The sequence below is a fragment of the Nerophis lumbriciformis genome, linkage group LG01, assembly GCF_033978685.3.
Source record: "Nerophis lumbriciformis linkage group LG01, RoL_Nlum_v2.1, whole genome shotgun sequence".
Taxonomy (NCBI): domain Eukaryota; kingdom Metazoa; phylum Chordata; class Actinopteri; order Syngnathiformes; family Syngnathidae; genus Nerophis; species Nerophis lumbriciformis.
Genome location: NC_084548.2, coordinates 25,954,921 through 25,968,105, shown reverse-complemented (window position 1 = coordinate 25,968,105; position 13,185 = coordinate 25,954,921). Strand labels below are relative to the sequence as shown.

General features: G+C 40.1%; 1 protein-coding gene across 2 annotated transcripts in view; it reads right to left on the bottom strand.

Moving 5' to 3' along the window:
• dmd (dystrophin) overlaps positions 1 to 13,185 on the bottom strand; it is a 586,555-nt gene that overhangs the window by 129,002 nt on the left and 444,368 nt on the right. For both annotated transcript variants that reach the window (XM_061978041.1, XM_061978050.1), the window contains 3 exons: positions 7,438 to 7,610; positions 6,633 to 6,789; positions 5,300 to 5,411 (listed from right to left, as the gene is read on the bottom strand). In XM_061978041.1, the coding sequence (XP_061834025.1) occupies positions 5,300 to 5,411; positions 6,633 to 6,789; positions 7,438 to 7,610 (442 nt within the window). The remainder of the gene's footprint in view (positions 1 to 5,299; positions 5,412 to 6,632; positions 6,790 to 7,437; positions 7,611 to 13,185) is intronic.

Here is a 13,185-nt window from a genome sequence, read left to right as displayed (position 1 = left end):
CATCGAGAGGAGCCAGATGAGGTGGTTCGGGCATCTGGTCAGGATGCCACCCGAACGCCTCCCGAGGGAGGTGTTTAGGGCACGTCCGACCGGTAGGAGGCCGCGGGGAAGACCCAGGACACGTTGGGAAGACTATGTCTCCCGGCTGGCCTGGGAACGCCTCGGGGTTCCACAGGAAGAGCTGGACGAAGTGGCTGGGGAGAGGGAAGTCTGGGCTTCCCTGCTTAGGTTGCTGCCCCCGCGACCCGACCTCGGATAAGCGGAAGAAGATGGATGGATGGATGGATGGATGAATTGTGTATCATCCATCCATTTTCTACCGCTTGTCCCTTTCAGGGTCGCGGGGGGTGCTGGAGCCTATCTCAGCTGCATTCGAGCGGAAGGCGGCGTACACCCTGGACAAGTCGCCACCTCATCGCAGGGCCAACACACATAGACAGACAACATATCATAGAAACAAATTTGACTTGGCTTAAAGAATTCAGACTGGATGAGGAGCTGTAGCGTCAGTGTGTATAAAAAAAACAAAACAGTGTGTAAAACAAACAAAATGTCACACAAACACACACAACCAGGCTGTGTGAACAGGAAAGTGCTTTGTGCCTTCAGTTATTAGCAGCTGGATACCTGCCTTCTGCTCCTTACACTTTGTGAAGAAGCTTATACAACTTCAGCAGTAACCAGGCTGTTGCCATGGTGACAAAGGACAAGTTTGTTAACCTCCACGTGTGGCCATTGCTATGTGAATGCCAAGAGAGATGCAGAGGCTGCTTTTACGGTGAAGGTTCTCAATCGCATCAATGGCTTCTAAAATTGGACTGTTGGGCTGGGCCAGAAATAGAAAGATGGAAAGTTTGTGTGAACTAAACTATAGATCATATACTATATATACGCTATTCACAAAAGTTTGGTTTTTGGGCGAATTATGCTAAAATGCACTGAAACTTTTACAGGTGAACTTAATATGTTGTTTTCTAAACTTTTAAATTGTCTGAATATTGAATGTTTTTGCACTTGTTACACGATATTCTGTTTTCTAATATTGGAACTGAACAGCAAAATTTACTGGCGACTACTCCAGTGTCTCTGTATCTCCTTTGCAACCTGCTGATGGCACTCTGTGATACTTTTAGTCAGTGTTTCTTAACTGGGGCCCATTGTTGGGCAGCGAGCACCCAATAAAGGGCTGGCAAAAATAAGGTTTCTCAGCTGTGGTGCGTATGGTAGTTGTTATTCATGTTTGCAACACTTGCGGCAGTAATGACAATATCAAACAAAAAGAAGAAGTCTGGAGCTAAAGTCATAGTAGTCAAGTTTCTTAAGTGCAAAAATTATGACTAAATCTGTGAAACTGTATTTTCCTTTGCACTTTTTTGTTGTTGTTGTTTTTTTGTGTGTCCTGTCCAGCTTCTCAGGCAAATCATATAGTTGATGTAGATGCCCATGTCGGCTGTTCAGATTTACTTTACAAAAGAGAAGTGTAGGATACTTCTCTTGTTGCCTTATTTGTATTTGACTTTATTAAATGTATTTATATTATCATTTAGTGCAGCCGGGCCGGAGCAGGAGGGGATAGAAAATGAAAAAAAAAGAAGACAGAGGGGGAAATTGTGGGGACAAGAGGGGGATTAGACAGAGAGACAAAAACAACAATAGCAAACAACAACAACAACAACAATAGAGCAACATCAGCAAATATGACATGTACAAATATGATGGTAAAAGTAATAGCAAATAAGCAGTTAGCGAAAAATAAAAAATAATACAGAAATGACAATGAGCATTATTACACTACAAATGGATCAATACAAATACCAATAGAAATAGCGCTATTGATAATGAACAATACCAATAATTTACCTTTATTATCAACAATACAGTTGTTTAAATGCAACAATACATATACGTAATGATAACTTGAGATACGAAAGAATGCAGAAAAATGGAGGGGGAGAAAGAGAAGCAACCTACATTAACCTTGTAGATTGTTATAGTCACAATAGGTTAAGCTTTGTCAGTGTGCCATGTGTTACACCCAGTTTACCCTAGGGCAACAACGTTAATATATGTTTGATGAAACGTGATTATGTGCATGAGTGTAAGTATGCATATGTACTTGTATATGTACAGAATGTGTATATGTGTTTGTACAATGAATGTATATGTACAGAATGTGTATATGTGTTTGTACAGTTAATGTATATGTACAGTATGTGTATGTATATGTTTGTATATTGAATGTGCGTGTGGATGTACGAACATTAGGTAGGTAAATATGTACTGTATTTGTGTATGTATGTGGGAGCGTAGGTACCTATGTACGTATGTGAGCATATGTGAATTTGCATGTACAATACATTCGACTCCCAGAGTGCACTTTATTTTAATGACAGTTTAGTTAAAAAACACATTATTACTAATGAAGTTTATTTATTTTAGCCCTACATATCTGTATGTTTGTCGTCAGTTGTTTATAAATCCCCTTTTAAGCATTATATTTGATTAGTACTTACTTTTTTGATCAGCCTGCCCTAAGCTTAAAGTTAGTGTTATATACTGTAAATACAAATCTTTGTCATTTACACCTGGTTTCAGATAATTTAACAACGTTTTAAACTGTAAGTAGGTTAGATATAATTATTGAATATGATTAAAGTCATTATATAGATACCGTGGTATTACAGTTTCAAAATTTTCCCAATAATGCCGTGACACATGACTTATCAAAAAAAAACCTGGTGAGTATAGTTTTTTTCTGGCACTTTAGCGGTTCTGACAATAAACTGCATCTCCCAGAATCCTCTATGCAGCACGGGCAGCAATGTGGGGGGGTTGGCGCGCCGTAAAGGAGAGAGATATAGGAAGCACTAAGTGAAGTGTGTTCCACTTCGAAGTAGATGAGAGGAATTGTTTTTTTTCAAAATCTATCAATAACGTTTTGATTTTTGTTGCTAACAAACAGACAAACAAAACTCTGGCAAACACATAACCTCTGTGGGGGAGGTGATAAAGCATGCCACACCAAATAAGACTCGGTCAAGGCGCACTGTGCCAAGGGAAAGCACCTGCTGCACATTGAAGCGACTTAATAAGCTACCGTCAGTGTTGGGACTAACGCGTTACAACGCCGTTATTTTCGGCGGTAACTAGTAGTCTAACGCGTTATTTTTTATATTCAGTAACTCAGTTACCATTACTACGTGATGCGTTACTGCGTTATTTTACGTTATTTTTTATGTAGTACCGGCTAGAAACAGAAGATCTCAGTGTGGGTTTTTTTTTAGGAGAGCTGCAATATCGTCCTTCTGAATTTTCCGTTGTCACAAGCGGGAGAAGAGAAGTGGCGCGGTGTATGTGTGTGTGTGTGTGTGTGTGGGTGGGAGAGAATGGCGTGTCTGTGTTTACTAACAAGACATCTTTTTTTCCCCAGCAATTCAAATCTGCTGAAACACCTACAAAAGCAACAAGCTTCGACGAAGCTAGTAAAGAGAGACACAGACTCCGATGCCACGTCACCTCCACCACCACCACCACCACCTAAGGATTTTAACGGAGGCACTGCTAGCTAGGACAACGTTGATAGAGCCATTGCAGCGTATGCGCTAGAAGACATGCAGGCTATTTCTTCAGTGGAGTCACCCGATTTCAGGCAGCTAATTAGCATGATACCGGCGTCAAACAGTAAATGGCATGGAAAACATTTTCCAAGTACCTGGACAGTGAGTATATAAAAATGGAAAGTGAGCTAAAGAAAACACTCCAAACTCTGCCTTTGCTCATCATTCATTACTGAAGGTACACACACTCTGTCAATTCTCGTATATACTGTTGCTCTTTCATCCTAGACTTCTAGAGTGTTTGATTATCACATCATTCTAAATGTATAGACTATAAAGTTCACAAACATAAAGAGGGATCCTAGTGGGCCAAGCCAATCTTTCCTTATCTCTAAACTAAAACTGGGGAAATGCGTAGAGTGTTCTGGGCTTCAGTACAGTGTTGATCTCCTGAAGACATGATTTTATTTCCGAATTCCTTGAGAGAAAGAAATGCCTGGTTAGGCTTTGTGTATGTCATGTGTGCCTTCCTTGGGTGAAGCCAGGTTTACAGCTATGATGTTATTATGCGGTTTGTTACTTGTGTATGTTATGTTGCAGATATTTAAAATAGTTTTGTCAATTTCTTCTGGCCTGAAATAAATTGGCCCTTTGAAACATAATTTTGACTTTGTGTGTTGTATGTAGACCACATTGCTTTCTGAGTTCAGTGATGTAAATGCATGTCAAGTTGATCAACAGATTGTATTAATCTCCAGTGCAATAATAGTACTGAAATGAAGGCTAAAAGGGCATTAATGGGAGCCTTCAAAAAAAAAGAAGTAACTAAATAGTTACTTTTCACAGTAACACATTACTTTTTGGTGTAAGTAACTGAGTTAGTAACTGAGTTTTACTTTTAAAGTAACTAGTAACTGTAACTAGTTACTGGTTTTCAGCAGTGTTGGGTTAGTTACCTAAAACCAGTAACTAGTTACAGTTACTTTATTTCAAAAGTAACTCACTTACTAAAACTCAGTTACTTACACCAAAAAGTAATGCGTTACTGTGAAAAGTAACTATTTAGTTACTTATATATATATATTTGTTATTTTTTATTTATTTTTTAAGGCCCCCTTTAATGCCCTTTTAGCCTTCATTTCAGTACTGTTATTGCAGTGGAGAATAATACAATCTGTTGATCAACTTGACATGCATTTGCATCACTGAACTCTGTTAAGCAATGTGGTCTACATACAACACACAAAGACAAAGATATGTTTCAAAGGGCCAATTTATTTCAGGCCAGAACAAATTGACAAAACTATTTTAAATAGCTGCAACATAACATACATAAGTAACAAACAGCATAATAACAACATAGCTGTAAACCAAGGAAGGCACACACTACATACACAAAGCCTAACCAGGCGTTTTTTTCTCTCAAGGAATTCTGAAAAAAAATCATGTCTGAAGCCCAGAACACTCTACACATTTCTCCAGTTTTAGTTTAGAGATAAGGAAAGATTGGCCTGGCCCACTAGCATCCCTCTTTATGTTTGTGAACTTTATAGTCTATACATTTAGAGTGATGTGATAATCAAACACTCTAGAAGTATAGAATGAAAGAATATATAACTCACCCACTGGGGTGAGTTTTTCCTTGCCTGGTTAATTGATTTTTGTTTTACAACAGACGTTAACTTTTCCAAGTTAAATGGCCTGAAAGTTGTCATTGGTTTATATGAGTTCATGTGTGTTACCTCGTTGCTCAGGCATCAGAGACTCTCGAGGCAACTCAGAGAGGAACACTCCGACATCATCCAGTGCCTTGGTCACAACAGGCTCTTTGGCTCGAACATCGCGTCTGAAGCCCTGCAACAACACACACACGCGTTTAATTAAACACTTAATTTATATTGTCAAATGGATTTTCGAGGGGAAAACTGAAAGTGAAAGATGAAATCAGTCAGCAGAATCATTTCGTTCCTTTGCATAAAATGGGTTTTTAATTGAACCTGTGGTACGACACTTTCAATTTACTTGTGCTTTGATTTGCAACGTGAGGTCTGCAACTGAAGATGAAACCCAAAAACATTATGATGAAAGTCTGGAGGGGTTTGAGAAAAAGAAACTTTTTCAGAAGCAATACACTTCTTATAACTTGTTTAGGCACTGTACATTTATTATTTCTAACAAAAGCAAGGCCTGCTTCATTGATTCTTTTTCCATTCGCATTTTATTCTTCTTCAAAACAACTGCAAAATGGGACTTCGGCGTGTAAATAAGTCCGCCCACAAAACTGTGCATTCTGAAAAGACAAGTTAGAAAGCAGCTTGAAGATGGTCTGTAAAACAAAATGTATGCAAAAGTTTGACCGAAGAACCACCAATACATGTTATGTAGACCACAAGGAAGTGTTAACTAATTGTAGAAAATCAATTATAATATGACCCCTTAGAATTTTCTATACAGCGTTCCCTCGATTATCCGGAGGGCTATATTCCAGACTAATTTTCGGGAAGTAGGGGCACTATTCAAAGTGTTTATGAGCATTCCATACAGCTTTCAGCCTTTCACACACACTTATAAACACTGCCGTTGCCCTTGAAACACTTCATACGCTCTAAAACTTAAATACATTTTAAAATTAAAACATAAATGGATACTCAAACCTCAATGTACTCAATGGTACAAAATGGTACTTTGAAAACCGCAATGCACTGAGGCCTTATTAGGTGAACCGCAGAATGGCGAGGGAACACAGAGCAAAATGTTGGTTTTTCTCAAGTTAAATTTGCTGGCTCCAAATCAGCCCTTCAGTCATCCATCAGATCAGAGTTGGAATTGGTGGACAAACGATATGTCCAAATTGTTCTTAGTTCCAACAGAAATATGTTGACTTGCCCAAGGGAGATTATGTCTCTCTATTGTCCATCATTGCATTGATCGACTCCTTATGCCACAAGGACCAACTGAGGCAATAGACAAAAAAGCAGCGACCACAAACAGTTTCAGGCTTGATATATCACATTACTTCTCTTCCTCCAAGTATTGTGGGGTGCATCAATTGAAACACAATCTATGTCTTCTTACCCTGTGGGTGTCCAACTGGGTCTGGACAGAAGGGACGTCGCCCCCTACAGGCGGCTCCTGCTCAAGCTGCTGGGATTTCATCCTCAGCCAGTTCAGCAGCTCCTGCAGCGACATGTGGAGCCTCTTCCAGGGTGCCATTTCTGAGTCCAAGTAAGCCCTTTGAACCCAAACAGACATTTAGTATATTCCTTTACCAAATGAACACATCAAAAACATATTTTATTAGGGACCCAGTCCCTTTGGGACAGAGGACCCTATTGTATTTCTAGCGTTTTATTATTATACCGCCGCCTCTTTGAGCTGTAATTTGACCCCCTTAACATGCTTCAAAACTCACCAAATTGGACACACACATCAGGACTGGCGAAAATTGCGATCTAATCAAAAAACCAAACCCCAAAACTCCAAATTGCGCTCTAGCGCCCCCTAGGAAGAAAACACAGACAAAACGGCCTGTAACTCTCAGCAGGAATGTCATAAAGACATGAAACAAAAATCTCTATGTAAGTCTCATTTAGACCTATATTTCATACACTGACAACCTCCAGCAAAAATCAACAGGAAGTTTGAAATTCCCCCTTCAAAACAAAAGTTGTGTAAAAACAGTCACCTTTTTTCAAACATTATCTCCTCTGAGCGCGTTTGTCGTGTCGGCCTCAAATTAGCACAGAAGAGAGATTGAACCCTTCTGATTAAAAGTTGATGAAAGAGTTTTAATTACTGCTCCGGTTTGGATTTTATGAGCCCTCAAAGTCGGTCCCGTCCATCGCTGCTTGCAGCTTTAATTCATGTTGCATTTACCCACCTCATGCTAAGAGTCTTGCTGCGCAGATCATTCCAGCGCTGATTCATGTTGTTCAGACGTCTGTGGAGGAGTGCAGCATCTTCTGAGTCCCCCATTGATGTTAGAATTCTCTGGCCATGGTCATCCAAGGAATGATACAGCTCTGTGTGGCCGTCCACCTCCTTTTCCAGGTCCTGATAACACACAGACAGGAAGAAAGCGATGAGGGCAGCTATCTTTAACTGGTTTGTGGTGAAAATGAAATGTTGTTGTACTTGTGCAATGACAATAAAGAGCATACCATACTATTTTTGACAGCTGACAGTTCAGCCTCTATTAGCATGAGGCTGTTTCATACACTTGTCCCTATTTTTCCCTGTTTTTAATGCTCTATATTAGCGATATACTGTTTTAGTTGTGTAGAGCAACAACGTATCTAAAGTACCTAGTACTTAACAATACTGTATACTATGGGCTTGATCTACTAAAGTACAAATAACATGTTCTAATTAGCTTGCGCAAAGTAAAAAGATACAAATACTGTTAGTGGCCGTGTTATGGGTGATTTACTAAGACCGTATGCGCAATTAATAAGTGCAAAAGTAGTGCAGACAGCCCTATTTAAATGAGGTTTCGTGTGTATAACGGCTGTCACCATGGAGACACTCCACATTCATGACATCATATGCTCCAATGATCCAAGGTGTTGTTTCGTTATGTTGTGGAATATGCAGCACACACATTTAATATGAAACACTTTTTCTGGGCGCCAAAGGTACGCTCTGTGAGGCACGAGTTTTGTGGTAAAGCATCTGGATTTAATCTACATGCAATAAAATACATACTGTATTGCCAGACATGTTTTCATACAGGAGATATATTAATATTACATCCACTATATGAAAAAAAAGCCAACACACAAGCAGACACCAACAAAAAAAAATCTATTTAATTTGTTTTAATCTGCCCCTTAAGTCATCTAGCAGCTATAAAATCACAAAATGATATCGTCTAATATTTTTCTTTTTAAGAGTCCAAATATGTTGACACGCACACAAATGGAGGATTCCTACTCCATCTTTGCAGTGATCGCATCCTTTCTCATCGCCATTTGTGTGTAACTCTGACAGGTTGCGCGTACTTTCTAGACGCAAGCGCTAAATATTATATTTGCATCTCCTCCTCTCAGTATCATGGGTGTTCTGATAATCAGCATATATTGTACATATACATAAAAACAGACACACTGTATGGATTGCACTCGCTATTTTGCTCATTTAAGAGACACAATCCTCTCCGCACAGGCTTAGTAGATCAGCTTTGCGTGCACTATCAAGTTTGCACGTCTTCAGTATTTCAGGCCCGATGTGTCATGATAGCGCATGGAGGCAAAAACAGAAAATTAGCATGCAGCTTAAAGCATTTGTTTCTTTACTTAAGGAGACACAAACAACATAAACAAAAGGCTAGTGCACAAAGTGTAATGTATGCACACTCACAAAAGACACTATACAATATTCCATCCCCCGGCAGGTGAAATAGAAGAAATTTAAATAGCCCTATAATTACCAATAGACAACAGGTGCGTTGGAGGGAAAGAGAACAGAAAATGGAGGTGCAGCAAACCCAGGAAATAATACAGAACCCAGAAAAATACCCAACAAAGTCCAAACTGTCATGTGGAATAATGACACTGTCTTATTCCTCAAAACAGTAAACGTTAGAGGCCTACTGAAACCCACTACTACCGACCACGCAGTCTGATAGTTTATACATAAATGATGAAATCTTAACATTGCAACACATGCCAATACGGCCGGGTTAGCTTACTGAAGTGCAAATTTTAAATTTCGCGCAAAATATCCTGCTGAAAACGTCTCGGTATGATGACGTCAGCGCGTGACGTCACGGATTGTAGATGACATTTTGGGACAGCATGGTGGCCAGCTATTAAGTCGTCTGTGTTCATCGCAAAATTCCACAGTATTCTGGACATCTGTGTTGGTGAATCTTTTGCAATTTGTTCAATGAACAATGGAGACAGCAAAGAAGAAAGCTGTAAGTGGGAAGCGTTGTATAGCGGGCGGCTGCAGCAACACAAACACGGCCGGTGTTTCATTGATTACATTCCCGAAAGATGACAGTCAAGCTTTACCATTGGCCTGTGGAGAACTGGCACAACAGAGACTCTTACCAGGAGGACTTTGAGTTGGATACATAGACACGGTACCGTGAGTACGCATGCAGCTGCGGCTTCCAAACATTTGATCGCTTGCCCGTACGTGCGTGCGCTATGTGCATGTCACGTACGTAACTTTGGGGAAATATATGTGCTGTATGAACTTTGGGGAGGTGAACGGTACTTTGGGCTGTGGGATTGAGTGTGTTGTGCAGGTGTTTGAGTTGTATTGGCGGGTTATATGGACGGGAGGGGGGAGGTGTTTGTTATGCAGGACTAATTTGTGGCATATTAAATATAAGCCTGGTTGTGTTGTGGCTAATAGAGTATATATATGTCTTGTGTTTATTTACTGTTTTAGTCATTCCCAGCTGAATATCAGGTCCCACCCGCCTCTCACAGCATCTTCCCTATCTGAATCGCTCCCACTGCCCTTTAGTCCTTCACTCTCACTTTCCTCATCCACAAATCTTTCATCCTCGCTCAAATTAATGGGGAAATCGTCGCTTTCTCGGTCCGAATCGCTCTAGCTGCTGGTGGCCATGATTGTAAACAATGTGCAGATGTGAGGAGCTCTACAACCTGTGACGTCACGCTACTCGTCTGCTACTTCCGGTACAGGCAAGGCTTTTTTATCAGCGACCAAAAGTTGCCAACTTTATTGTCGATGTTCTCTACTAAATCCTTTCAGCAAAAATATGGCAATATCGCGAAATGATCAAGTATGACACATAGAATGGACCTGCTAACCCCGTTTAAATAAGAAAATCGCATTTCAGTAGGTCTTTAAGAGGTCTTTAAGACCCTGCAATCACACTGCAGGGTATGATACCCAATTCTGAGTTTTTGTTAAAGCTTTTTAAGTGTGACTTCTATGTTTGTTTAGAGTGAACAGAATACACCCGCATGCGCATAAAGCATGCGGGTGTAGCAGATATGAATAGGTAGGTGTTCGACATGGTGTATGTGTGGCGATTTGTGCAAACGGAGATTTACTATTGAATGTAAGAACTAAAAAAAAAAGTAGGGCAAGAATTATGGCCAGGGCAGTTTGTGGGGCACTTGTTGCGATGTCTCTATCGAGGAGAGTGTAGGTGAGGAGCGGTGGGACATTGACGTAATTCCTTCTATATTTTAATCACTTTCAAAAAATATTTTTTTTGCCACCGACTTTTTTCTGCTCTTTCATTTTGGCAAATAATTGTGATGTTTGTCACCTTTTCTATAACGGATATGTCCGATGAATGTGACCTATACGTTCAGACTGCAGTCGCATAGGATACATATCTGACTTATATCCGCGTACGAAAGATTTAGAAAAAATCTCAATTGTACTGTCCACATTTGTATGGAAAAAATCAGACACATGATGTGTGTGCAAGGAACAGTTGAATTAAACGGCAGTGTGAACATAACCTTAAGTCTTTTGAGTGCATAAATATGTTCACACTGAGAAGTACAGCAAAATGAAGTGCACTGTTAGTCAATGGATGTTGCACTTAGAACTCAAAATGGTGAGTGTGCAGTGCTCGACACTCAGCACTCTCAAATGTCACTATCTTGGCTAAGTCGGTAAATGCTACGTGTAAGTACAGAACTGAGTCAATTGAGACAGCCCGAGACTTCCAAGATCTTTTAGATGGAACTGACGATCATATTACGTAACTTTTGAATTACATTACAAACAAAAGCTACACACTAATCTCAGACATGTCACATCAATATTGACAGAATTTGCCAAATACACAAATTCAGGACTTTTATACTTTAATGCAATCCCCAGAAATAGGCCGCAACAGTATATACCTGTTTAAATTAGTGAAAATATATTGATTCAAACTTGTGCACCAAAATCTTGTTTTTAAAAGTCTTAGAAAATTGCATAATCATTCCAGTTCTGACAAATAATATCCCATGACGACTGCAAGCAAACTATACGAAAGATGGGGTCTTACTCCAAAGAAAAGCAAGCAGCTGGTAGTAGAAACATGCAGCAAAGGATGAAGAATGTATAAATGTAAGCAACAAAGAAAATCGTTTTATTGTCTTTGCCAACCTGGACCTGGTAGACCTTTCTTCGCGGCATCCTGGAAATAAAGTCAAGAGGCCTGCATGTAAACAGGAACAAGCTGCACCATCTTTTGTGTCTTGTCGTTCCAGGAGATTAGCTACCAATGTGAAACAATGCCATCTATTGAGACGTACGTGTGTGTGTGTGTGTGTGTCTGTGTGTATGACGTGTGTGTGAGAGAGAAAGATGTGGACAGGAAGTGAAAGAGAAACGAAGACATAATCAGGGAGATGGAGAGCCAAAAGAGGATGACGCGGGAAGTTGAAAGGATGCCTTCAACTACTAGCGGACTGATTTTCCAATTAAATGTTATCTGCCTGCAGTGCTGAAGCATGCGTCCATGTGTGCGTGTGTGCTCCCAAGATACAAGACCGGGGTGCAATCCACTATTCTAATTGGGTACAGAAGGCTTGTGCATACAATTGTGACAAGAATACTTTTAAAACATCATCTAATAAATACGCTACAAAGCATGTGATTTTGTCGTCGGATTGTGAAGTTCTACCAGAATGTGGGTGTGTGGGGCAGATGGCTGAGGGTCATAGGTCAAAATATGTTCTTTGGCGGAACAGAGGCTTCGTTTTAACACCCACATTGCAGTGGGTTCTTCCTTCTTTGCATTGGATCCGCAAGCCTCCAATCAGATCTCACCATGGTGCCGCGTCAGCATTCCTGTCATGCCAGGAGGGCAAGTCAAGACTTGGAGATGGAACCAAATCATGAATGCTTTTTGGAGCTCACTCCAAAAACTTGACATGTTTGACCTGAACCTGCAGTCGGTTGTCAAACTATTAATTGTCAGTTGATTGGCTTATTTAAAATGGGTCAACTATGACTTTTGTCAGTCCTAATACTTATTGATATGGTATTGGTATGATCGACTTAGCCTTTTCTTGGTTTAACTCTTATCTTACTGACAGGATGTCAAATACCTTGGAGTATGTTAAGGTAACGTGCGGAGTCCCACAGGGTTCGGTTCTTGGCCCTGCACTCTTTCAGCATCTAAATGCTGCCGCTAGGTGACATCATACGCAAATACGGTGTTAGCGCTCACTGTTATGCTGATGACACCCAACTCTACATGCCAGAGGTGGGACCAAGTCATTGTTTTGCAAGTCACAAGTAAGTCTCAAGTCTTTGCCCTCAAGTCCGAGTCAAGTCCCGAGTCAAGACAGGCAAGCCCCGAGTCAAGTCCAAAGTCAAGACTGGAAAGTCTCAAGTCAAGTCCTAAGTCCTGCATTTTGAGTTTCGAGTCCTTTCAAGTCCTTTTAACCACAGACTAATATATTAACACAGATTGTGTATGCTTTTCAAACGCTGTATTTATTTATTAAAACAAGTGCATTTTAAATTGCAGGAAAGAAAATTGTGCTGACATTGCACTTTATAATAGCACTATTAACCAGTCATTTTAAACATTAACTCATTCCTTTACAGAACAAACACATTAAAAAATAAAGTGCAAATGTACTTATTTGTACAAAAGTGTTAACATTGAAAAAACATGACATATACGTGA